Raw genomic sequence first — 27,966 nt, 5'->3', positions numbered from 1 at the left:
TCTTGGTGGTAGAGAAGCCCTAGGTTAGGAATTCCAGCCTTGGTTAGGGAGAGTGTTTTAGCCTGTGGCTACAAGAGCCAGAGCCCTGAATGTGGCTGAAAGGAGACCATTGTGAATGAACCAAGTGAGCATCAAGACTGACTTTATTTCACCCAGGAGCCGAGTAAGAAAATGCCATTCTTCTCTATTTAAATTCTATCCCATCTTTCTTCTTGTCCTTCCACTCAGAGTTGCTGACAGAGACAGTTGGGGCTATTGTGCCAGATGTGAAGATTCTGCCCACTGGTCAAGAGACCTCACTCTCAGATGCTGGCTCTGCCCCTGCCTTCAGGGGTCGACGGGTGTACTCGCAGAGCCTTAGGTGCCTCTGTAAGTACATTAAAACTCCATTAATCTGACATTATCATTCAATAAAATGTGAAGTAACCAGTTGACAGGGTGAGACTTTTTCCTGCCATCACTGGTTCTTTATTTAAAACACAGCAAATATTTGATATAAAATAAAAACCCAGAGGCTCAAATGTGTCTGATAAATTGAAGTAGTATTGACACTTGCATCTACAGGTTAGTATAGCTGTTTAAAGCCTTATCTTATTTCTCTAGGCACAAGTACAGCAAGGGTTGTAGAAAGTATGCCTCCCTTGCACTATAGGCAATGAAAGACAATCATATTATTCTCTTTTGCAAAAGTCAGTGGTCTTTAAAGTGGTAGCAAAAAGTTGATGCGATTATAAAGTAGACAGGAATTTCCCTATAACATTTCTGAACAAGCCTTGCATTACATCTCATGAAATTTCCTTGTCAGTTATCAAAAAGAGTTCCTTAGCAAGCATGCTTCTATATTACTTACCCTGCTTTCTATCCTTATCATTAAACTCAGAACTTCCCAAAACTAAGGACTACTCAATCTAGTCTTAGCAACAAATAAACAGCAAACTCCTATTTGAAAGCTTTTTGACCAAGAGTAGTTAATGAGTAAGAAGAATTTACTCACTTGTGAGAAACACTTTCACCCAGAAAGGGAATTAACAGAAGAGCTTTGTCAAGTGGGAGTAACTATTTATGTAAGTAGTCCATTTCAGAAACAGGAAGTCAATTAATTTACTCCCCTCTTTTCTCCCTTTAACTGATCTGTCTCTCTTTTGTATTATCCCTCTTTGACCTCAGAAGATATTTAAATTACTTAAACCCCATTAAAAAGCTCAGCATGCAGGCTCTTGACTCCCCTTATTTTCACATGTGTTCAGGGAACAGATGCCATCATTTACTCAGAAAGCTAGAATCTTTGTTTGAAAATTGATGACATAGGTTTTAAGGTACACATTCACTATCAGAGAGCAAATTGCAGTAGGCCATAAGGCAAATTAGTTTATCCATTTTCTGTACTAGCTTAGCAAACTTGTGAGGAGGACTAAGAATGGAAGCAGAATTCTGCACAGTTTTATGTAGTCCATAGAGATTGGCAGGGTCCCAGTTGGGAGTCTCATCACTTCTCTCTAGCCTGTTCTGAAACTTCATGGTTTTTGGTTGATTATATCAGGATATCTGTGTTTGGACAATGGGGAGAAGGCGTGATGAAGGGCAAAAGAAATGCTAATAGCTGCATAAATTAAGAAAGTGCATCAAGGAGATCAAAATCATGAAATTCTTTCACTTCCATAGATGGAGTCATTCCATGAACTGGCTTCCAGGGTCGTCCAGGACATTTGGGAGAGGTTATTTCTGGAAAATCAGATATCGGGTTAAATGAGAGGCTATCTGGCTTTATCTGGATGTCAGGGATCCAGTCATCATAATTCTTTGTGGGAGTTGGTGGTATATTAGACATCACAGTCGTACTGAAATCTGAGTTCTGAAAGTCAGACAAGGTAACTTCTACACCTGGCTGGGATAGGGAAGGGGTGGGTGTTGTCCCTTCTGTCTTCTCTTGTGTTTGTGCAGAAGATGTAGTACTATCTTCAGAAGAACTTGCCAACCATTCTCCTTCTCTTCTCCAACCATTGTGCTTTCCATGTTTTTTGCCTTTATTTTTACATTTTCCATGGCCATGACCATGCTGATGTTTATGTCCATGGGCTAGCCCATGTCCCCTTTTATGTCCATGGCTAAGGCCATGTCCCCCTTGGTGTTCAAGATCATCAAATTTCCATTGATGTCCATGGCCAAGGCCATGCCCCTGCTGGTGTCCATGGCCAAGGCCATGTTTCCATTGGTGTCCATGGCCAAGACCATGTCCCCATTGGTGCCTATGACCTTGGTCATGCTCATGTTTATGACCATGGCCAGGACCATGTTTTATTTGCTTTTCATGACCCCAGCCATGCCCACGAGTGGGTTCTTGTTCTTTTCGTGGATCCTTCTCTTCATCTTGTATAGGTGCCATGGAAGTGTGGGGTGGACTTACAGTTGTTCCTCCTTCTATATTCTGTAGTTGTACTGATCGGAAAGGTGAAAAACCTGGAGGTCTTTTCAGCAGTGAGATCTAAACAGGAAATATTAAGATGAAAGCATTATAGTGAAAACACACTATTAATGAAGAGGGAAGGAATTGAGACCTGGTAATGCTATCTTGGTTTGCAATGGGGCAGATCTTTGCCAGATTTTAAATACCATATTAATATTCCAGATAGGGTGAAAATGAATACCATTCTTTCCTCTTTTGATTTATTTTAAAATTTGTAGACATTGACTAATGTTCTTAATACTATTTTAAAATAAGCTAGAGATTTCTTTTCTTCATCTGGAAAAAATAGGGGCTGAACTATATAATCTGTAGGGTACCTTCTAACCTTAACAGCCTATGATTACGCGAGTCCATGGCACATTTTATTAATTGACACTATTTCCATTACCACAATTTCTACTTTTATTGTAAAAGGCCCTAAGTGTTTATAAACTGACTATGTAGGAAGTCTATATCCACAATCACTTGGGCTGAAACACATTAGAATGTATTCACAAGCTTGAAATGCAGCCTTATGATAATGTTTGCATTTCTACACATGGCAAAACCTAAATCAGGAAAAAAGGAAGAAGAGGCAACTTGCATAAAGGATGTGAATTTGTCAGTTACTTTTACCTACACTTACTACTTGTGAAAATGTGATGCTTGGAGCAGTGTTCAGTAGTGGAAAGACATGGACCCTGGAGTCCAACTTGCCAGACTCTACCAGTTACTAGCATCACAACAAAGAGGGTGCAGGCTCTGATTTGATCTTGAATTAATTCAAAGTGCCATTAATTATACTGGCTCTATGAGCCTGGGCAAATTTCTCAAGCCTCACATTGTCATTTGTAAAACAGGAATAATACCAGCTCCTGCCTCATAGGGTTGTAATGAGGACAGTGACTGGAACAGAGTAAGCAGTTAATAACCTTATTATTCACTCCGGGACATCAGAGTGTCTCTAATTTTTAGTCTCTTAAGTTTTCTCATCCTTGACAACGGGAAGATACTACTTACCTCCCAGGATTCTTTTTAGAATTGAAAAAAAAAGTAATCTAATACTTCTAAAATGCCTTTGATTCCCCTTGTTAAAATGCAGATTCTGCTTTGGTTGATGTGAAGTGAGGTCTGGAATTCTGCATTGCTCACAAGCTCCTTGGGTGCAAGCAGAGTGCAAGGCATGGGTGCTGTGCCTCGCCTCAGGCACACCTTGAAGGTGCGTAGGCAGTAGGGCTCCTCAGGGTACCACTGCACTTCCCTGGGACACTGACAATGTTTAGAGGTGAGGAAGATGCCTGTTGCTCTCTTTGTAATCATAGGAAAGAGAGATCAGCACAGAAATATGAGGTTTCTTCCCATTTTTACAAGTTCCCCAGATTAATTTCAGTAAAGGTTCATTTTCAACCCCCAAATGTGACTTTTCAGAATAGGCCAAATGGACCCCAAGCAGACTTTAATTAGAACCATACCATTCCTGGAGTTTGGCAGTTGACATTAGTGTTTGTTTCATTCTCCCAAGGTCTCATGTAAATGTGAGCATCACAGATTAGAACTTGCTATCCATGAAAACAGAAACCAAAAGAAAGAACAATGTTATTTGTGAGCTACTTTAAACAATTGATTCCTAAAAAATCAAACAGGTTTCCAGGGAATAAGTAGAGAGTTTTGTTACTACTCACTCCAGTTTTGTTGGCCTTACAATTTATAATCAATTCTTGATTACTTTCCTTGGGACATGTAGTCTCCCTGGCCGTGAACGAAATAGAATATCTCACTCCCGCCACCACCTGGAAAATTAATTAGCACAAAGTAGCTTCTTAGTAAATATTTGTATGATAAATATATATTTTTTTACTCTAATGATTATTAAAGAAAGAATCTTGAAATTTTGATTATACATTGACCACACGAGAGTTATACAAGAAAAATAAAAATGTTGGGCAGCAAAACTTTTAGTTTGTAAACAAGTTTAAAATGGTGGACTGTTAATTTGGTCTCATTTTGCTTTCTAAAGGTGATAACACTTTAGAAGAGGAAAAGAAAAGCAGGTTATAATTTTTATTTTTAGGTTTTCCAAAAATAAACTGTTCTTTATTTTACTGTTTACTGAGTTTAAGTTTACTGAACTGCAAAACTCACCAGTAATTCAAGGGCTTAAGTTATAATAGAATCTAAGAGATGTAGGAAGAAAACTATAATAAACATTTTCTTTACACCTGCCTTGATGTCCTGCTGAATCTTAAATCAGAGAAATATTGGATTAGTATCACTATAGAAATTATGTGTAATCAATTATGTGATTAAGAAAATTATTTGGATTTCCTAGTTTTGCTTCTTTTAAATATTTTGTTAAGAAAATATTTTAATCTCTAGCAGCAGCTTTTTTTCCTTGTCCTCTCGTTACTTTATTTTTATTTTGTGTGTGTGTGTGTGTGTGTGTATATTTTAAAGATACCTGGATTACCCAAAATGTTACACAAAAAAATATAAGGGATTCCCATATGCCCCACTCCCTGTACCTCCCACCCTTCCCCACTTAAACAACTTCTTTCATTACTGTAGTATGTTCATTGCAATTGATGAACACATTTGGAGCATTGCCACTAATCATGGATTATAGTTTACATTGTAATTTACACTCTCTCTCACTCAATTCTGTAAGTTATGGCAGGATATATAATGGCCTATATCTGTCATTGCAATGACATTCAGGACAATTCCAAGTCCCAAAAATGCCCCCATATTACACCTCTTTTTCCCTTTCCCAGCCTTCAGCACCTCCACATCAGTGATATAATTTCTTCTACTGTCTAGCAGCAGTTTTAATCATTACACAATGCTGCCTTCTATTTATTTTTTTTATGGTCCAATTTCTTGACTGAATTATTCAGTATTTAGTTCTAGGATTTAAATTTTGGTTTGTGAGTATGGACTGTTACGTAGCTATTCAAAATAATGCACAGGTCTGTATCTATTAACTTGGAGGGATGGCTGTTATTGAAAAAACGAAGTTATGGGTGATAGTGTTATCCCATTTTTAAAGTGATTTTGGTAATGGATGAAGATTGTGGTTAATAGTATAAATACATGAATATTTTATTACAAAGTGTTAAAAATATGGTGAAACATGGGAAAATTACAACTAACGTAACTTATGGATGATAGTTAACAGTAATATTGTATTTTTGCAGCAATGGCAAAGAAGATATATATCAATTCTAAGGGTCAACAATGGGGGTGGGTAAAAGGAGGAATGAGATTTTTCCTTTTGGAGTAATGAAAACGTTCTAAAATTGAGGTGATAACAGTACAATTCTGTGATGCAAATGAGAGCCACTGAGTGTGCACTTTGAATGGATTATACAAGGCATGGGACTGTATAACACAGGGAATCCTGTGGTGCCTGATGGACTGTGGTTAAGAGAACAAATAGGAGAACATTCTCACATCAACTGTAACAAATACATAATTCTAATGCAGGATGTTAATAACAAGGTGGGTTGGGGGAAAAATACACCAAATGTAAGATTTGACCTATAATTAGAAGTAATATTTTGATGATGCTCTTTCAGCATCTGCAGCAAATGTTCCACAGCAATGCAAGGTATTGGTGGTGGGGTGCAGCATGAGAGTCCTGTATGATGATATGCATGTTTGTTTTGTAAGTTCACAGCTTTTACTGTACACTTATTGCTTATGTATGTTCATGTATGCATGATATATTTCAATAAAAAAAATTTTAATGGGTAAAAGAAGCAAACCACACAGCCATCCCCACCTCTTTATGCTGTTAAGAGCATGGAAAAAGGTGTGAAGTGGAGGGAGGCAGAGAGGAAAAGGAATCATGGGAAGAACTAAACTCCTCCTCAACTTTTCCTTTTTTAGGTATGGGGGGCAGGACCTGAGCTGGGGACTCATGTTTGGGAAGCTGGTGCTCAATTAGCAAACCATATCAGTTCCCCTATGTTGGCCCTTTCATTTGTTGCTTATTGTTTGCTTTTTTTTTTTTAAGGACAGATCAGGAATTCAACTCAGGACTGCCCACGGGGAAGCAGGTGCTTAACTGCTTAGGCCACATCTGCTCCCACCTCTAATTTTCTGGCATTGTGTTTGCTGGCCATGGTAAGTATGGTTAAATTTTTAAGAAAAATGTAATAAGTAAGTTTAAAAAATGAAGATGTGTGTTGAAGTCGAGAGGAAGGTCCAAGAAAACCTTAGAGCCTTTACTTTGGTGGTCATGAATTATCTTGCTCATTTCAGAGTACACCTTAATTCAATCTTCTTTTTAACATTAAAGTTGATCTGTATAATGCCACCTAAGAAAGTTGACAATATATGACACAAACCACTGCTAATGGCTAAATTCTATCCAGGGTCCAGAGGAAAGGAATTAAATAAACCTAAGTAATCTTTTCCATTCAAGGACCTCAAGAACACCCACATTGACATCATTAGGTGTCGTTCTTATCACAAGTCTTCCTTGGTTAAACTCAGCCTGCCCAATTTATAGCTTTAAAAGTAAATATTAAAAGCATATAGAATATAAATTCCAAGGAAATTTTTAAAAATTTAAATTAAAGAAATTAACCTAGAAAAATAGAAATAAATATGTATCAGACCTACTTATAAGGAAGGCCTTTCTTAGGTGAAAAGCAGAAGAAAGAAATCTAAAGGAAGGGAACAATGTCTAAATTTAACTATAGAAAAATGAAAACTGATTCTCAAAAATCAAAATAAACAAAGGAAAAAGGAAAAACACAAACTGGGAAAAAATATGATGTAGGATTCATATTCTTATGTATATAAAGCCCAACGCCACAAGAAAAAAGTGGGCAAAGAACATGAGCATGTATTTCAGAGAAGTTAAATGGTTAGTAAGCCTGGAAAAAAAAATGTTTAACTTCATTAATAACCAAAGATATGCACATTGAAAAAGCAGTGCGACATCATTTTTAATACTCCATGTTGGCAGAGATAAAAAAGCAATGATGATACCTGGTATTGGCCAAGTGCAGGAAACATGCAACCTCAATCACTGCTGGTAAGAATCTAATTCAAATCAAGATCATCAACCAGTCTCTATGCCAGTTTGTGCAAATGTAAACTGGTATAGTTGCTAGTTGTTTGGCAATTTTCATTAAAATTCCTAGAAATATATGTTATCTTTGACATTCCTGGGACTTTGTCTAAGGAAAAGTTCCTGAATGTGCACACACAGATCCCTGAAGCATATTCACCTGAGCAGAGGCAGGGAAGGAACACTGGGGACAGCGGCAGAAGGAAGTAGGGGTAGGGCAAAGTAAAGTGCATTTAAAGGGAATTGCAATCATTCACACATGAGAATGGAGGATTTAAGAAGTGTTTAGCATCTGAAATACAAAACCAACTTGGCAAGGATATTCATCCAAACACAACCGGCAAAGCCAAGCAAGACTAAAACTATAAAATAAATCTCCAGCAATGTGGCAAATTTGTCATTTGGAGATTGGCTTTTGGCAAATTAATCACATGGCAAATTGATTTCCAGTGAATTGGCTCCTTTTACCAAGATAGCCTTGAGTGACCATGTTTGAGAGTCAAAGTGTTCTCTTTAAATGCAGAAATCAGTAAGGATTCATCACTTAAAAGTGAGTTTGAAATTCTCACAATATTGTAGATTGACTTGACACCTGAAAGGATGTCGACTCCCTGTAGCTCACAGCATCACCTGTTGGCATTTTCCTGACATCCTTAGCTTATAACTGAATGCACACACTGTCCTAACTACCAAAAGTTTTTGAGTGCTGGCTCGGCACCCGTCTTACTTTGGCTAAGCCATTTGCTTCCACCCTGACCATCGGCCTAGTTAATAAGCAGCTTTCCAGCCCTGGGGGCACAAACTCCCCCAGTGTTCAAGCTCACACCTGTGACCACCCCCCACACCCACGACAAGCCTTGCCCAGAACTCACAGCTGGCTCCAAAGGATAAGCTTTCTGTCCCCATGGCCCTTGGACCCGCAGCACCTTTGCCTTTTCATGCTCGTTTGCTTTAAACCAATCAATCTTTTACTCCTGTGGGAAATCTACTAACCTCCACCCTGAACCACAGTAAAGGCACAAGCCCATTCCCACTTGCTGGTTGAGCCACCCAAGCTGATTGCACTTCCTGTTGACCTCTCATAGCGCTCCCATCCCCCGGACCTGTGGGTAAAACATTACCTTTTCGTATCGTTGTGGCCTCTATTTCCCACGTGTTGCATTGACCTCCACCTGGACCCAAATTTAAAGTCCAACTTAACTAATTCAAAGCACACACATGTACTAGAATGTTGATTAGTTCATTTTCAGTGAAACCTGTGCCTAAGAGGCGTATTCATATTTGAGAACGGTTGCCTTCTTGGTGGCATACAATATATGGTGGAGGTACTGAACTAGTCCTACATCATTAAGAATAAGGGAAATTCACAGGAAAGCAAAAATATAAAGTGAAAAGAAAAGTTGAAAAATGCAAGAGTACTATTCCCTTCAAGGAAGCGCAATGAGGGTGAGGACCAGTGAAACAACAGAAGGGGTGGGGTTGGGTGGTGGTGGCGTCTCGGCCAGACGTGAGTGCCCAAGCAGTAGAGACTTATCTTAATAAAGTTTATTTCTTTTTCCAGTTATAAAACTAACCCAAGAAATTATAAAGGGGAAAATAAATAGTCCATTGTGCCATCCCCGAAAAACCATTATTGTGAAGCTATACATTTGTATATATCAGTATTGTTTCTGTACTTTTACAACACCATTGAGAACATAATGTGCATATAATCTTGTGGTCCCTTTTTTTCACTGAAAATTATAACAGACATTTCCCACATCAAAGACTCCTCACAAAGATACTTTTCAATTGCTGCTTAATACTCCTTTGTAAGCACTTGCCAGAAATTATCTAATTATTTCCATATTATCGATCATTTTGATAGTTTGAAAGGTTTTGCTCTTATAATTAAAGCTGCTGTAAATATCATTGCTTATAAAGACAATTTCTACTTTAGATTCCTAGAAATACTGAGCCGAAAGTATGAATTTTTTTATGAAGAAAATTTTTTTCATCAGCTTAAAAAAGATCATCTGCCTTGCTATAGCAATTTGGTTCTGTTCAATTACTTTTCTTTAGCTTGTATTTAGGGAAGTCAGTTTGAGGCTCTCAAATAGGAATCTGTCCATGAATACCTCAGTCATAGACTGTTAGTTTGGGATGGGATTTAGACGCCTCCAATCCAGTCACTCATTTTTCAGATGGGGCAAATGAAGGCTGAGTGAATTTAAGGGACTGCTGCGGGCCCACCAGCAAGCGACGCTGCGGTAGAGCTGGGTCTCCTGAGTCAGTCCCGGGCACGCACTCCTTTCTGTTAACATAGCCTGGAAGGACAGGTGACTCCTTAGGGGGTTCAAGAGCACATAGGCAGAGGAAACTGTGGGAGAAACAGCATGGAGATATGAAGTGACTGACTGATTTGGCTGAGCCCAAGGTAGTAGGTAAGGTTAAAACAAGAGCCTAGTCTAGAAAGGCATAGAATAAGATTGTTTCTCCTAGTCCTGAGTTTTAATTATTTAATAGTTGCTAGTATTTATACAGTATTTGAGAGTTTGAGAAGTGATTTTACACACATTATCTTATTTGATCTTCACTCCAGTTCTTCACAGATAGAAAACCAAAAGAATGTTCGAAGTGACTTGTTTGACATCACAACATCAAGCAAACCATGAGATTGGGACTTGAAATTCAAATCTACAAACCTTGTTCCCCAGGCATACTGTCTCCCGATCAGGGGACAAGATCAGAGGTAAAATTAGCAAGCAATTGCACTTAGATTACAGAATCACTATTTTTGTAGCAAAAACTACAGACCTGTACAGTTGCTCTTTGCACAGATTCGATCTTGAAATAGAAAGGTTCATTTCTCATGGCATTGAGCTTTGTAGTGGAAAGCTTCAGAGGCTCCTCCAGCTGCGGGCTGTTGGCAGGTATATTTATGGGGCAGCCAGGGCAACCCGTGACAGGTGGTTGCACAAAGTCCTCCACTAAAAGAAGCAGATTTTAAGTCAGCATGTGTGCTGAATGAGTGGCCTAGCCTATTACCTCTCCTATACATAACCCAGCATCTTTGCTGATGGAAGGCCACTTGTCAGCGGAGAGGTAGTAGTGAGTGGGTAAAGGTTGTCTGGCTGACCTTCACTTTCCTGCTTCCCCTCCCCTCCGCTTCCCAGAGCCTGATATATTTAGTGAAACACTCAGTCAGAAGGTGTTAGTTCAATGCTACTTCTCTGAGTTTTTGCATTTTTGATGGAAACTGTGTAATGAGCAAAGCTTAATTAACTTAAAGGAATGACTCTCTAATAGAGACATTTAAAATCCTATGGCCCTAGTGAGCAGGCAGCCTCAGTAATACTTCTTGTCACAGAACATATATAACTATCTTCCAAGTATGAGAAAACCCAACTCTTGCTATAGGAAATATTGACTTGGCTATAAGCTCACACTATCTCCCTTCCCCATTCATACCACATGAAGGAAAAAAAAAAAATCTCTAATTGAAAGGATTTTATTCTTTCTAAAAAAAATCAATTTTATTGCCACATAGTAATAAAGTGTACAATCCCTCCAAAGTGTACAGTGAATGACATTTGGTATAACCACATAGTCGTGCTTTCATTACTTCAGTCACTATTACAGCATTTTCATTATTTCAATAACAGTAAAAATTAAAAAAACAAAAACCAAACAAGCACAAAGCCCTCTACCCCTTGATAATCACCTCTGGTGTACATAGCTGCTATTCTGTTTCCATCTCTCTACTTTATTTGTATTTATATTTTGTATAGATGGAGTAAAAAAATATGTAGTACCTTTTGTCTAGTTTCTTTCACTTAGGAAGGATTTTATTCTGAATGGTTAAAAATGAGATACCGTTCTTCCCAACTTATAACACCTGACTTAGGGACATCTTGAATGCGAGGATGACTGGCTGGCTTTGTACCCATAGGACAGCTTTGCACAGAGAAAATAAAATTTCCAGTATATTACCTCCTGGACACTCGAAGAGTGAGCTTGGCTGTACCTGCTGCAGTAAAGTTCAACAGGAAGGAGTACAGAATTCTCCACGAGGTCTGCAGGTTACATAGACCTTGTGGCACATCATGGGAACCAAAATACAATTTAAATGTACAGACCCAGACAGTTATCTGGGATCAACATCTCACTCCTAGAGACTCTCATGTATTATCCCATACCTAGATCAAGATCACATTTCTGTGAGAAGGAAACAATCCTTTCTTCAACATTCATGTGTGCTTTGTTTCTGCATTCACCGGTAACCTGGTTATAAAGAAGTATATAATTAAAAAATGTTTTTCAGAAGCTTTAAAATAAACAACTAGTAAAATTAAAAACAAGATGCTTGCTTTCCAAATCATTGGATAAAAAAAAGGAAAACATGATTTAACTGCAAAAACGAAAATAAGAAACAATTAGGTAGTCACATCAATAATCAAAACAAAGACATATACAAACATCCAACAAATACAAACACACAGAAAACATGAAATAAGAGGAAAAGAATGCCCACTACAGACATTATTATCATCTAAGGAAATGAGTAAAATTGTCTCATAGAAAAGCAAAGGCTTTCACATTAAATTTAAAATAAAATCAATTTATTACAACTTCAAGAAATGTAACTTTAAAAAGATAAAGCTTAAAAATAATGGATAAGCAAAATTCATACAAACAAAACAAGTATCAGGCAAATAAGAACAAAAAATAAAGCTAAAGTGTCAAATTTTGGACAAAGTAAAGTTCAAGGTAACAAAAAATCGTGAAATCAGTAAAAAAAGATAATCTCATTTCAGAAAATGTACAGTCTATAAAGAATGGTATCAAAATACATAAGCATTTGTAGCCATGTAGAAAATTTCTAATTTCATGAAATTAAAAAGCATCAGTAACTTCCTTTAAAAAAATAATAAAGCAGGAAACATTAGATATATGAATTGAAATGGATAGAAATAATTGTGGAAGTAAAATTTAATATATAACTATACATCTAAGGCCAAATAAATAATAAATAAGGTGATAGAAAACTTGAATAACATAGTAAAGATTTATTTAAATGGTACTTTAAAAATTATAAAGAGGGATAATGTTTCATAACTATCAAAAACAATATTTTAAATTGCTTTTATACTAGGCCACAAAAAAGATTTAATAAATGTACAAAGCAGAAATAATAGAGGCCATATTCTTTTAAGCCAGTACCAAGAAGAATATATCCTAAAAATTAATAACATACATTTAGACAACAAAAAACTACTTGGAATTATAAACATACTTGCCTAAATAGGGTCTTCCTTTGGCAAAGGAAAAAATGGAAAAAAAAACCCACAAAAAACAAAAATGAAAAATTCCACATAATGTTACCTGAACAGCATTCATCGTTAACTCATGGCTTTAAATTATGCTTTCATAATTTAAAGAGAGCAAAACAAAACAAAATAAAACAAAAACAAAAAAAGAAGCTAGGAAACTAAGAATTTAGAAAAAAGAATAGTAAACAGTATTAAGGATAACACAAAGGAGAAAACAATAAAAGTGAAAGCAAAATTGATGAATTAGAAAATAGAAAGCACTATTATTAATAAATAAATCCAAGTGATCATTTTTAGAGTAGGAAAATTATCAAAAAGGTCATATAGCAAAAGATAGAAGTTTAAAAACATAAGAAAATCTTATTAACAAGTATATGCTAATTTAAAATTCCAAAGAAATGGATGCTTTTCTAAAAAACTATAAGTGATCAACAGTGATTTAAGAACAAGAAGAAAACTTGAATGGACCAATGACTGAAGAAGAAATGGAGAATGCTATCATTACTCTTAACTTTCATCCCACCTCTCACCTCCCAACCCCAACTTTGGCCCAATAGACAGTTTTATAGGTGAATTATTTTAAAAATCAAAAAAATATATATAATTCCCATGCTATATAAACCATTTCAAGATATAGAAAGTAATGGCAAACTATGCAACTCATTCTATAAAACTACAATCTGGATACTTAAACCCGAATAGATAGCAAGTACACACAGCACACACCCAGGAAACTGAAGACATCTTTCATTCATAAATGTAGATGTAGAATTCTTAAATAAACTAGGATAGATTACAAATGTATATCTGAAGAGTAATTAATACTGAAATACAGAGCTTAGTTTAGGAATCTAAAGATTTTTAAACCTTAGGATCTGATAAAACAACATAGATTAAATTAGAAAAACAAGCTATGATATTTCAAAATACATTTTAAGGCATTTGCTAAATTCAACACACATTCTTATTTAAAAACAAAAATAAAAACAGAAACAAAACTATTTAAAGAGCAGGAATGCAAGAATTCTTCCTTAACATGGTAAAGAATGTCTGTCTGGAACCTATAGCAAATATTACAAGTAAGAGCAAAATTTGAGAGGCCTTCCCAATAAAATAAGTAATAAATAGATTTTATTATTGATTTTGTATTACTGTGATCGCCATTATTTTAAAAATATCTCTGGAAATTTGGGTCAATTCAGTGAGAGAAAATAAAAAATGTAAGCAATGGAAAAGAGGAGATAAAAATATTATTTGCATTACTATTGTTATATAACTAGAAAAATCAGAAGAATCATTGAAAAGCTACTAGAATTGATCAGAAAGTTGCTGGATAGAAGGTAAATATATAAAAGTATGAAATATTTTTATTTAACAGTAATAACATTAAAACGAGAATAAAATAAAAAGTGAAACAAAGAACCAATGTAATTTTCTCACAAAATTATCCTGACCTTAATTTTGATATAAACACTAGAGTAATAAAATGTTGGAAAGAAAAGATCAGCACAGGGAGTTCTAATGCTCTGTCACATATTTAAACTTACTATGAAGCTATGGCTATTGACACATGGTGATTTTGGTGCAAAAGTATAGAACAGATTTTCGTATTTACAAGAAGCTATTGTATGATAAAGATGGAGCCATAAATTTATGTAGAAGGGGAGAATGTTGAGCTATTCATTTTCTTAAAAATAGTTCACAAAATCAAAATTAATTCTAGGTAAGATAAAAAATTACATTTAAAAATACTGATACTGGACTGATACTGGAAAAAATAATAAAGTGACTGCTGAGCAAGTAGTGGAGGAGTTTGAAGAGAAAATATTGGTAGATTTGGTCATCTATAAATAAAAACAATTTCTATCAGAAACACTGTAATTAAAATGAAAAGATACACATTGAGAAGAAATACAGGAAATATGACAAAGCACTGACAGCTTTTTCCAAATCAATAAGATTCATCCCAAAGAGAAATAAACAATTGATATAGTAGAAAATTCCTAAGTTCAACTCATAAATTGCTAACAAATTTATGAAATACAGTGGTGAAATAAATGCATATTAACTGCATTGATGATTCAGAAAATGAAAATACAAAACACCTATGAGGTTAGCAAAGTTTTTCAAAAATAATACTGAATTCTATAAAGGATATTTATTCCTGATTGGAATGTAAGTTGGTACATTTTGGCAAACAGTCAACCTATATGTATCAAGAGATTTAAAAGTTTTCACACCATTTTATACCATGTGTAACCTGGCCCTTTATTCTGAGGGAAGAATATCAAATACAGAAACAGCTTTATTCTTAAAGATGTTTGATGAATTATTATAATTTTTTTAAAAATGGAAACAACCCAAATGCCCCCAAATTAGGAAAACAATTTCAAAAACCATGGTATCTTTGCTATCATATTATACAATTATTTAGAAAGTAATTTAGTAAGAGTTATAATGGCATAGGAAAAGTCTCAGGTGAAAAATATAGCATATGAAGTAATCATAATTATTAAAAGGAAAAAAGTCACCCCAAATTGTCCATACCAAGAAATAAGAAGGCAAGAGGGAAATACACTCAGGTGTCTTCTTTGGGTATGAGGGACAATGTTTACTTACTTTTTTTTTTTTGTACATTTCTGCCTTTTTTTTTTTTTTGCCATTTTCTTAAAATATCAACTATTTCTTTTTTCTTCTTCTTTATTTTCTTTTAAATGTTACATTAAAAAAATATGAGGTCCCCATATCCCCCCACCCCTCTCACCCCACTCCTCCCACATCAACAACCTCTTTCATCATCGTGGCACATTCACTGCACCTGGTGAATACATTTTGGAGCACTGCTGCACCACATGGACAGTGGTCCACATTGTAGACTACACTCTCCCCCTGTCCACCCAGTGGGCCATGGCAGGACACACAATGTCCAGCATCTGCCCCTGCAGCACCACCCAGGACAACATCAAATCCTGAAAATGCCCCCACATCATATCTCTTCTTCCCTCTCCCTACCCTCAGCAGCTACTGTGGCCACTTTCTCCACATCAGTGCTACAATTTCTTCCATTACTAATCACAATAGTTCCCCAGCAGAATATCAGTAAGTCCACTCTAATCCATACTCAATTCCTCCATCCTGTGGACCCTTCTACCTTTTCTTGATGTTTTCTATAATATGTTCATTTCTAGTAATCGAACACATTTATAATAAAAGTTATATTTTTTAATGAACAGGAGATACCATACTAGTAAATACCTTAATTTTGAATGGGGAGGAGCGGGGGGGGGGGGGGGGGGGGGGGTTAGCCAGTCCAGAGGTTCTTAATTCTGTCAGCACAATCAATCACCTGGGGAGCTTGTAGACAGCCTGATTCCAGGCACCTACCCTAGACCAATTAAATCAGCATGTCTGGGGCAAGGAACTGGAATAGGTATTTTAAAAATCTAGTTAGGTGGAGCCCTCACATCAGCGCCTTTCAAACTTTAATGTGCATGTGAATCACCTGTGATCCTGTTACTTTTCAGAGGCTGAGTTAGTAGGTGTGGAGGGGAGTTGGACATTCTCCTTTTCTAAGAAGCTCCCTGGAGATGCTGCTGCTGGCCCATGGAACATACTTTGAAAAGCAAGTCCTTAAATCTTACCAACTGTGGGCAAAATGTTCCCTTTGTATTATTTTCTTTAATTACTATAATAGCTCTGTGAGATAGGTGCTATTACTATTTCCTTTTTTTTTTTGCTTTTTGTTGTGTTTTTCTTTTAAACAAAGCAATTTTATTGGTACATATTAATAAAGCATACAATTCATCCAAAGTATACAATCAATCAGTAGTATTTGGTGTAATCACTTAGTTGTGCATTCATCACTTCAGTCACTATTAGAGCATTTTCATTATTTCAATAATAATAAACAGACAAACAAGAAAATTCTTCACATCTCAATCTCTGTTTCCTTTGTTGTACATCGCTGCTATTTCTGGCTATTCTTGCACAATTATTTATTTATTAAGCAGTTTTATTGAGATATATTCACATGCCATATGAGTTATCTAAAGTGTATATTCAATAGCTTTTAGTATAATCACAATGTTGTGCGTTCATCACCACGAAAAATTTTAGAACCATCTCATTACTCCAAAAAGAAAAACTCCATACCCCTTAGCCAGCCCTACATAGACACTAATCTAATTTCATCTTTATAAATTGATTTATATAAATGGAATTATACAATATATTATACAATATATTTAGTTGATAGTAGTGTAATCACACAGTATTTATCCTTTTGTGTCAGGCTTGCTTCACTCAACATAATGTCCTCCAGGTTCATCCATGTTGTCATATGCTTTCAACTTCATCTCTTCTTACAGGTGCATAATATTCCATCATGTGAATATACACGGTTTGTTCATCCATTCATTGGTTAATGGACACTTGGGTTGTTGTGAACTTTTGGCAATTGAGAATAACACCACTATGAGTATCAGTGAGCAGATGTCTGTTCATGTCATTGTTCTCAGTTCTTCTGGTTATATACCCAGTAGTGGTATTGCAGGGTCATGTGGCAAGTCTATATTCAACTTCTTTAGGAACTGCCAAACAGTCCTCCACAGTGGCTGTATTATTCTTCATTCCCATCAACACTGAATAAGTTTTCCTATCTCTCCACATCCTCTCCAACACTTGTAGTTCTCTGTCTTTTAATAGTGGCCATTTTGATGTGTGAAATGATATTTCATTGTAGTTTTGATTTGCATTTCCATAATCATTAGTGATGTTGAACATTTTTTCATGTATTTTTTTTTTGCCATTTGTATTTCTTCTTTGGACAAATTTCTGTTCAAGTTTTTTCCCTAATTTTTTTTTTAAGATTTATTTATTTATTTCTCTCCCCTCCCCCCCCACCCTCACCCCCACTCCCGCCCCAGTTGTCTGTTCTCTGTGTCTATTTGCTGTGTCTTCTTCTTTGTCCACTTCTGTTGTTGTCAGCTGCACAGGAATCTTTGTCTCTTTTTGTTGCGTCATCTTGCTGTATCAGCTCTCCGTGTGTGTGGCGCCATTCCTGGACAGGCTGCACTTTCTTTCGCACTGGGCGGCTCTCCTTACGGGGTGCACTCCTTGCTCATGGGGCTCCCCTACGCAGGGGACACCCCTGCATGGCATGGCACTCCTTGCGCACATCAGCACTGCGCATGGGCCAGCTCCACACGGGTCAAGGAGGCCCGGGGTTTGAACCACGGGCCTCCCATGTGGTAGACGGATGCCCTAACCACTGGGCCAAGTCTGCTTCCCCTAATTTTTTTAAAAGATTATTTTATTTGTTTATCCTTCCCCGTCCATTGTTTGTGCTCACTGTCTGCTCTCTGTGTCCATTTGCTGTGTGCTTTCTGTGTCTGCCCAGTTCTTTAGGAGGCACTGGGAACTGAACTCAGGACCTCCCATGCTTTGGAGAGGCTCTCAATTGTTTGAGCCATCTTAGCTCCCTGCTTTGTTATATCTCTCATTGTTTTTCTTCTTTGTGTCTCCTCATTGTGTCATCTTGTTGCATCAGCTCACGGTCTTGCTCATCTTCTCCAGGAGGCACTAGGAACGAACCTGGGACAACTCATGTGGTAGGTGGGAGCTCAATCACTTGAACCACATCTGCTTCCCTGCGTACTTTTTAATTGATTTTTTGTCTTTTATTGTTGAGTTGTAACATCTCTTTATATGTCATGGATATCAAACCCTTATTGGACATGTGATTTCCAAATATTTTCTCCCTTTTCAGCCTTTTGACAGAGTCCTTTGAGGTGCAGAAGTGTTTAATTTTGAAAAGGTCCCACTTATCCATTTTTTCTTTTGTTGTATGTGCTTTCAGAGCCCATTTCATACTCATGAGAATGGCTACTATTAAAAAAAATGGAGGGGAGTGGATATTGCTCAAGTGGTTGAGTGCTGGCTAAGCAAAATGTGGTATATACATATAGTGGAATATTATTCAGTCCTGAAAAGGAATAAAGTTCTGAAAAATACAACATGAGTGAACCTTGAAGACAACATGTTGAGTGAAATAAGCCAGACATAAAAGGACAAATGTTTTATGGTCTTACTTATTTGAAATAATTAGAATAAACAAACTCATATAGTCTGAATCTAGATATAACTTACCAGGGGATGGAGTAGAGGTAGGGATTAGGAAGTTAAGCCTCAGAATTTATAGATTTTCCACTTGGAATGATGGAAAAGTTTGGTTATGGATGGTTGTGGTGATAGCACAACACTGTGAAAGTAATTAACAGTGGATAAAGGGAAATTTTAGGTTGTAGGTAAGTTACTAGAATAAAATTTTTTAAAAAAATCTGTGGAAGAAAAGGGGAATAGGAAAGTATGACTTCATAACAAAGATAAACTTGACTATTTTGTAATTTTGTTATAGGCTAATCCTAGTCCCTGGTTATACTCTGTAATCTTTATTGCTAGATGGATCGATTCTTTAACCAGAATGGTAAAATTGCCCGGGGAGTGATTGAGGCTTCGAGATCCCTAAACTTTGTAAAAGCTGCTGGGTCAGCAGTTGTAGCCCATGTAGATATGAACTGTTGAATGTCATCTAAAATTTTAGGGACAGAGTCTTTGCACACAACTCGATAGCGGCCATGCCTGCAAATTCTATAAACAAAATGATTAGATTAGATTTTTGCTTACTTACGCCATTCAAAAGGGACTTGCAATCTGGAGTTAAGACTAGAAAATTCTCCTTGGAACAGTTAGTTTGCACAATTGAGTAGGTAATCTCAAAGTTCCAGCCAGCCACCACCTGAAACAATTTTTGGATTGATTAATAAAGGACAGTTTAAATATTATTCATAGTGAGAGATAAATGATCATGTTGTGAGGAACTTAGAATACTGCCAAATTTAATAAGTGTTCAATAAATCTGAACTATTGTTATTACTAGGCAAAAGTCGTTGCTGAATAAATATGAGCACTTTGAAACTATCATACCCCTCAACACACACACATATACCTACATATCTGAAAATAAGAACAATATATAGATAGAGTTACTATATTTCCTTAAGTAAGACCTAGCGATTTTTCTTCTGCCAGGCTGCAGAGAGAAAATGTCCTATTGAATTTTGTGAAATATTAATACTGCTTTTCTAGTTGGATAAAGACAACCTTGGAGGTGGAGTGGACTATCCTGGTAGGTCCTCGGATTATCAAGCCCCCAGGTGTGAGCTTGCTCCTGCTTAATCGGGGCTGGTCCCAGCCAGATAGTTCTATGTGGACATAGTTGAGTCAAACACATGTCTCCCATGCAGGCAAATTGAAAGGTTTAATAAATGGAGGGAATGTTAATGACCAAAGCGATCCCCTCAAAATTAGAGACCAAAATACATGGGACCGAGCCAACTATCAATAAGAACTTAGTGAACTGAGCCAATGAAAGAAGACCAGATTTACAGGTGTTCTATATATTTTTCCCTGTTGACATGGAAATTCTAAATTAGAGGGTACCCAGAAGTCATACCAATTTTTATTTATATACAACTTAATATTTCAGACATCTGTTTAACTCATGATAACCAGGTGATGACCTAGTTTTATTAAAATCTTAAGACAAAAATGACATTTCCATTTTATTGTTTCTGGAAGAATAAGTAATGCTTACTATCCAGTCATTAAAAATAAATCTCAGGGAAACAGATGTGGCTTAAGCAGTTGAGCACCTGCTTTCTACATGGGAGGTCCCGGTTTCGGTTCCTGGTGCCTCCTAAAAAACAACAATAAAAAACAAACAGCAAGCAAACAAATGAAAAAAACCAACTCAGGGGAACCCATGTGGCTCAGTGGTTGAGTACCAGCTTCCTACATACGAGGAACTGGGTTCAATCCCTGGACCTAGGACCTCAAAAAACAAAAAGAAAATCTCAAAGGAAGGGCTCTGATTCCCTTTACATATTGTAGTGTGTTTTTCATTTAGACTAAACAGAAAACCCTTTGCCTAGTCACATGAAAACATAGAAGAGCTCCTTACTGCCACTTGTGTAATAATTCATTTTCTTTCTGGTTTATTTTAGGTAATGAGGCCCTAATCAGAAAGGTTTAACAAATTTTAACAATACTGAGTGAAATGAAAAAAATGAAAGAGCAAACCTGTCTTTGGGCTTTTTTCACTTCACCACGAGCAAAGAGGTAGCGGTGATCTGTGTTGTTGTTAAAATGCTCTATGGCGTGCCTCAGAATGGGTTCCAGGTCCGGGCTCTTGGTTGAGATAGGATGCACACAGCCGAGGCAGGTATACTGGGCTGTCGCCACAGGGCCCTCAGCTTAGCAGAGAACAGGCAAAAAGGCAGAGTTAACAATTGAAACCAGGCTTTATTTTCCAGCATTCAGATATATTGCCTTTGGCAAATAAGACAAAATAGGCTCTGATAAACAAACTTTCCCGTAAAACATAGAATGTCATTAGAATAAAAAAGAATACATGACTGCTTTTCAGCCTGAGGAAAAAACATATTCACTTAGGAACATCTTATGTAGACAACATCGTGCACTGTTACTTAAAATTTATTTTGAAGTCATTTTTAATTGCAGAACAAATATTCTTTTATGAAAAATTTAAACGTTATAGATACTTCCTAAGTTTCAAGTGCTAATTAGATTTCCTTGAAGTCTAGCACAGGGCTTAATACATTTTGTATCAATTCAATTCAACGAACATGTATTGTGCACCAACTATATGCCAGGTGCCCGGCTAGGTGATGTGGCTGTATTAATACTTTGGTAATGGTCTGTGTCCTGAAGGAGATTATAGTCAAAGGGGAGAGGCAGACAGGTGGATAGATAAATTTCAATATCATTCGTCAAGAGTTTGGAAAGGCAGGAGCACAGAGTGAGGACAAGAAAGACTTTCCTGAGGAGAAGATGGCCATGCTGAGAGGAATAAACTGGATCAACAGGGCAAATGAGGTGTGAGGGGAGAATGAAAGGATGAATGGAGACACACAGGCGTGGGACGTGGTTATACGAACATTTAAATATATACCACCTTTTACCACAACTTAAGGTGAGGCAGGGAGAGGTAAATTGAGGCCTGAAAAACAGGTAGAGAGAGTCCTCAGCTGAGCCAGGGATTAAGTATATTTGGAAGGTCATGGACTCCTTGGCCACTCTGAGGAAAAGTATGGCTCCCTCCCCAGGAAAATGTCCATACATTTTCCACGCAATTTCAGGTAATTCATAGACTCTCTGCATTGAATTAAGAATGGTTTGCTCTAACAACTAAAGCGTTTTTAATAATGATGCAAATACTTAAAAATGAGTTTGTATTAAATACCAAGTAGTGTAGGCATCAGTCCCCACCCCCTGATGAGTAAGAGGCAAATACTATACGTAGGGAAAGTAGCTAAAGATGAGTAAGTGGTCCATCAGGGAGGTTTCCTTGCCCAGCAGGTATGCAGCCCTGTGCAGGCCTGAACACATCAGGAGGACAACAGCACCCTAAGGGCTTTCCCTCAGGGGTTGGCAGGTCAACACAACTCCCATTACACCTGTTTTTTGCTTTCTTTCCACAAGTATGTTTTTCAGGAAAAAAATTACTGGGTAAATATCCCTAGCTATCCCCCCCTCCCCTCCTTCTTGCAGAAAGTTACACTGAATGAGGGTATTAAGTAAAGTTTAAAAACTGGAGAGGAATTACATGAAAGAGGTGAGAAAATTACTGGTGAAAGATGGGGGTGGGGTGGGGTGGAGATGAACACACAAGGTGAAAGGGAAGATGGAGTAAAGACCAGAACAAGCAACAGCTTTTATTTAGAAGACTGAGTGGGGGTAAGGGAAGAGATGAAGCGGCCTTTGCTAAGTAGGAGATTTTGAGGGTAAGAGGAGTAGGGAAGGATGTAAACTCAATTTTTCTGGCTGACAATGATTCTCCACCAACTTTAGACAGATTTTAAAAATTAAAATAAACATTTTAATTACTTAGGAATACTTTTCTGATTTAACGCAACTTCTTGCAAGAACTGGAGCCTCAAGGGATATGAGTTTTTGTGAGTTACGGCTGGTACAAAAGAGTTGCTGCCACCCTGGTGAGGCTGCAGATGCTATTCCCTAGCCGTCATGCACGAAAACCCCACCTAACAGAGGACGGGTTCCAGGAAGACTTTGTGCTGACATCACCTAGATGTGCGTCTCCCTCTGCACTTGGCACCTTGGTCACATTAGGGAAGGCACTGATGGTGGCGGTATTTGTTGAGGAGCAGCTCCATAATCATACTTTAAAGGAATTTCGTATATTGAGGCTCTACCATTCCAGCTCTGCTTACTTGCGGTGGGATCTTGGGCAAATTATATGACTACTCTGGGTCTCAGTTGCCTCAACTGTAAAATGGGGATATGAACATCTATCTTACAGGGCTCTTGCTGGGATTAGGTATGTTAATACACATATAGTGCTTAGCATTGTGTCTGGCACATGGGTGCTCAGGAAATGTTAGCTATGGTTATTTCCATCATTACTTTCTTTAATACGTAATTACAATTGCTAGGCATGGTACTTCAGGTACAGCATCTCATTGCTATCTCACTCTTGTGAATGCAAATTACTGTTATCCCTTCTCTATAGAAAAGGAAACAGAGAGCCAAGAGGGTAAAGAGATTTGAAGGATCTGGCCAAGTCGGATCTCAAACCTTTCTTCTACTCTCTATGGGACACTCCCTACCTAGAGGGCAGGTCTCCTGTCACTTGTAGAGACTGCACACAGCTAACACAATGCACCAAGGAAGAGGGTTAGGAAATGACGCTGAGGGGATAATGGAACAAGCCTGGCCCCAACCTCCCGACTCCACCCCATCCACCCGCTGGCTCACCCCAGAGCGGCACCCGGCAATGTCACTGCCACCCTGCGGGAGAGGGCAGGGGCCTGGGCTAGCTTGCACTCTGGCTCGCAGGAGTGCTTAATTCTCCAGAGGGCAGCGCCACAGGAGACACCAACTACCTGGAGTGATGCGGCAGGTCTGCGTGGTCACGCTGAACTTCAAACCCGGCCTCTTCCCCACTGTAGCTGTACATTCTCCTGTGGCCTAAAGAGAAAAAGAGTGGGCTGCGGTGGAAAGAGATCATTTTCATCTCTCAGATGGAGAAAAGCCCTCGTGCTGTCACTGAATATGGCTTTCCTTTTTTTTCCTTCCAAATGCATGAAGATTTTCTAACAAAGATTTGAGACCTAAAAAGGAATGTTTTGTAGCCAAATGATTTTTTTTTTTTTTTTGAAGCTAGTGATATTCCTGAGAAATCGAAGGAGAGGCAGTATGAAGGGTGAGACTTTCAAGCTTGAGGCTCTGTTTCCAGCCCTGGAGATAACTTCTTTTTCTCACAGCCCTGTGACCTAGGACGTACAGGGCCCAGCAGCTAATTATCCCCACCTTACCCAGGAGGAAATGGAGGGGCAGAATCAGCCTACAATTCTTTTCTCTGGCTCGGAGTCCAGCGCTTTTTATGAGAGAATGTGACTGTCCTATAGGGTGCTGATGTTGTGATATCAAAGTGCTAAATCTGTGGACTGTGAAAAGAGAGGCCCAACTTGCTTTGGAGGCAGATACCAACTGCGGTCTCCCTTAATTAAGACAAAACAAATTGCTGTGGTGTGGTGGGAAAATGTTAGGTATTGTTTTTAAAACAAAGTCCTTCAAAGATGTCAATGTCACCAAAACCAAGAAAGACTGAGAAACTTTCCCAAAACAGACTGAAGCATGACAATTAAAGCAAGGCATGATCCTGGACTATTTTAGACCAGAATAAGGAAAATTACCTCAAATAATATTAATGGGATAATTATTTAATGAGATTATGAAATTATTAATGAAATTATGGTGCTTTATCAGTTATACTCCCGATTATGACAATTATACTGTGGTTATGAAAATGAACCACCTTGTTCTTAGAAAATACACACTAAAAATATTTAGGGGTAAGCAAGAATGTGTGTAATGTATTCTCAAATGGTTCAGGAAAAAAATGTACATAGAGAGCTAAAGCAAATGTTTTAAATTGTTAACAATTGGTGAAACTTGGATGAAGGGCTTGAGAATTCCTTGCACTATTATTGTGGCTTTTCTGTAGGTTTGCATTATTTCAAAATAGAAAAGTTCAGCATGAGGAAAAAAAAAATGGTCCTTTGCACAATTTATTCTCCAACAACTGATGAGATCAAAGCTCTCTCCATTTTACAGTGGCAGCACCAGAGCAGAGAGGTCAGGACACTTGCCCACAGTCACACAGGGAGTTAGAGACAGAGTTAGGATCCGCACTCAGGCCTGTGCAGTTGAGGCATCCATATATGCTCCCCTCCCCAGCCCTCTCGCCAAAAGCCCAGTAATTGTCTTTCTGGGGCCTGGCCACATAATTCCAGTAAGTCATTCGAGTCGCCTTCTCCTGGGAGGGCTTTCTCCATTTTTAAATGGTGGCCTCCTCTTTCAGTCTATGCGAGAACATAGATATGAAGCATTTGATTTTTCTACACATTTGAGGGACCACGTGCATCCCTCATAAACTGGTGCAACAATATTAATCATTTTCTGCACAAATGAAAAAATCTGGCAGGCTTGATGGAGAAAACTGGAGGTTTGGAAACTGTCAACAAACTTACAGCTCCTGCAGCTGCATTGTAGTCACAGTCCTGCCACGTTTTGCCGTTTTGAACAGGACAGTCGCCTTCCTTGATTTGATACTTCAAGGAATAAAATATGTCAGGGGTCATCTAAAAGAAAGCAACCAAAGAGATTTAGTGTTCATCCAACTGTCCCTACAGCAAACTAATTTGAATGGAATCTGGAGTAGTTATGAATATTTGATCTTGATTTGATTTAATGATGGCAAAGGGTCCATTCAAAATGTTCAGAATATATTGAAAATACATTTTTAAAAAATCACAAAGACGTATCCATAGCATTAGGCCATTTTTGTAAAAACCAATTTATATGTGTATATATGTCTAAAACACGTTTGGAAGGATAAGAAGCAACCTGTTAAAATTTGGTCTACCAGTGATGGGATGACAGTTGACTTTTGTTTCTTGTTTAAACAAACCTTCCTGTATTGTCTGACTTTTTTTTTTTTAACAAACAATTGCTTTTACAATTTAAAAAAAAAAATGAGATTTTTTTTCATTTAAAAAAATGTTTTAACAGTTGTCTCTGGAGGGTGGTATTAATTATCGGTGATTTTAGTATTTTTATTTGCTTTGTTTAGCTTTCTAATTTTTCTAGGATGTCATAAAATAATAAATAAAAGTTTTAACATATGCGGGTGCTGATTTAGATGAACTTTCAGATGCAAAATCCTGGCATGCCCCAGCTTCAAGGGATCTGAGAGGTGATGTTGCCCGCCCCTCCTTTTGTGAGTGAGCGTCTGGGGAGTGGGGGCAGGACCTTGCGAGGCCCAGTCATCCTCCTAATGCTGGAAACGCAGAAAGCTCAGGTCCCCTGACCCCTAGCACTGTGTTCTTGGGGCCTACTGGGGTCACAGGATCGACATCTAGGAGATGATGAAATCGAACAAGACAGTCTCCAAAGTTCTTTCCAGGTCCCAGATTTTGACAATTTGGGGCTATAATTTAGGTGGTGGTATGTGGCTGTGTCCACACAGCAAAGCAAAATGAAAGAGGTGATGATATGGACATTTTAGAACCAAAAAAAATCACATTTGCCAATGATATTAGCTAACAAAGACAAAACTAATAAATTGTAACGAGAGCCCAGGAAGACTAAAGAGTCATTTATTTTATCTCAGCAGAACTCTTCATATGAGTGGAATGGATTGTGAAACAAAATGGCACTCTTTTACTTTCAGAGAAAAACATACCCACTGTTGCTTTTTTCTTTATCCTCATGATGTCAGAAGGTTGAGTTTTTTTTTCCCCCACTGTAGTAATCAATTACTTTACTATCTCAGAGACATAGCCTTTTATAGTGAAATTTATTTAAACAAACTCTTAAAAGATTCGTATTTCTTTGTATAAGCCATCCCATCTAGATTTTCTCCTACGTGAGTATATCAATGCAGTGATTGAAAAAAAAAATCAAGGGAAGCAGGTGCAGCTCAGTGGTTTGAGCACCTGCTTCCCGTGTATGAGGTGCCAGGTTCAATTTCCGGTACCTCCAAAAAAAAATTAAGACCCAACTAAAACATTCTTGTTGAACTTGATACATCCAACCATACAGACTTCATGGTGGATATCTTGACCAAAGCAGTAGAACCATGTTAATCTCATTTCTGACTCCTCTTCGACACTTGAAGCACTGCCGAACCATCTGAGGTCTAGAGGTCTTTGTATTTTAGTCTTGGGTCAGAGGAACAATGAAGCCTCTTGCAGCCCAGCTGAGTTCCTGGAGTCTCCCGCTCTGTTTAGTCCCTTTCACATCGCTCTATTTTTGTTCATCTCACCCCTGTGTGCTGCTTCTCTGATTACCCAAGAAGCCAACCTTGGTGGCCAGAGGGCTAGTCATACCCTGCCACACCCAGGCCGGAGAGTGGTGTCAGCCTTTTCCAAGAGCTGGAAGCTTCTACCTTTGGTTATCAGTTCTTGGAAGAGAAGGAGGAGGCAGAGGCCTGGGATCCGAGTGATAGCCCAAGTCCCAAACACCCTCAGAGTTAAACACAGAGCACTCACCGTCTGGCTGGCCTCAGTTACGCGGTACAATACAAACTGGTTGCCCTCTTGACTTTGATTATTATATTTCTTCAGAGCAGCATCTACAGCCTTAAATACATCTTCATCATCGCAGTCGACTTCACGCGAGACGGATTCCTGGGTCAGACTTGGTAGCAGCCTGGAGCAGAGCAAAAGGATAACTATTAGTTTCATGATTTAACAGTCTTCCCTCTAGGAGCTGAAGGATGGCTTCACCGAGAATCTGGAGCCAGCCTGGGTGCTGATTTTAACAATCTCCAAACCCCTATGTCCTCTGTCCTCTTCTGCACTCTGCTTCAGCACTCTGGGGACCTGGTTGGATTCTTGGGGCACACAGTTTGCCCTATTCCAAAAGGGCAAATGTCCGTGCTGGGTTATCCAAACAGATTTTGAGCAGGAACATTACAACACTGGGGTTGTTGACCTGCTTGTTTGCATGCCGAATTCACAGGTAAG

The 27,966-nt window shown here is 38.0% G+C and overlaps 1 protein-coding gene across 3 annotated transcripts; it reads right to left on the bottom strand.

Annotated features, from left to right (window-relative positions):
- Positions 1 to 125: 125 nt before the first annotated feature.
- KNG1 (kininogen 1) lies at positions 126 to 27,917 on the bottom strand. Of its 3 annotated transcripts, XM_004473705.5 has the most exons (11): positions 27,490 to 27,917; positions 25,468 to 25,578; positions 23,818 to 23,902; positions 20,975 to 21,147; positions 19,524 to 19,631; positions 11,702 to 11,786; positions 10,320 to 10,492; positions 4,126 to 4,233; positions 3,916 to 4,002; positions 2,405 to 2,482; positions 126 to 367 (listed from the first exon to the last, which is right to left on the bottom strand). In XM_004473705.5, the coding sequence occupies exons 1-11, from the start codon at positions 27,682 to 27,684 to the stop codon at positions 287 to 289; spliced, it is 1,284 nt and encodes a 427-aa protein (XP_004473762.2). In that variant the 5' UTR covers positions 27,685 to 27,917; the 3' UTR covers positions 126 to 286. The 3 variants fall into 3 exon arrangements, with proteins under 3 accessions (XP_004473762.2, XP_058151493.1, XP_004473760.2); XM_058295510.2 differs by lacking the exon at positions 2,405 to 2,482; XM_004473703.5 differs by lacking the exon at positions 126 to 367 and having other exon boundaries at positions 407 to 2,482.
- Between the last annotated feature and the right edge of the window lie 49 nt (positions 27,918 to 27,966).

The sequence above is a fragment of the Dasypus novemcinctus genome, chromosome 4 (genome assembly GCF_030445035.2).
Source record: "Dasypus novemcinctus isolate mDasNov1 chromosome 4, mDasNov1.1.hap2, whole genome shotgun sequence".
NCBI lineage: Eukaryota > Metazoa > Chordata > Mammalia > Cingulata > Dasypodidae > Dasypus > Dasypus novemcinctus.
The sequence above is the reverse complement of the archived record's forward strand: the minus strand, read 5'-3'. Positions and strand labels throughout refer to the sequence as shown.

Bases quoted from the DNA above. Each gene is read 5' to 3' on its own strand.
- KNG1 (XM_004473703.5), bottom strand. From the start codon at position 27,684: ATGAAACTAATAGTTATCCTTTTGCTCTGCTCCAGGCTGCTACCAAGT. The intron at 21,148-23,817 runs GTAGTTGGTGTC...TTCTCTGCTAAG, and splicing joins GACCTGCCGCATCACTCCAG to CTGAGGGCCCTGTGGCGACA. The intron at 19,632-20,974 runs GTTTGCTCTTTC...AAATTGTTTCAG, and splicing joins TGAAAAAAGCCCAAAGACAG to GTGGTGGCTGGCTGGAACTT.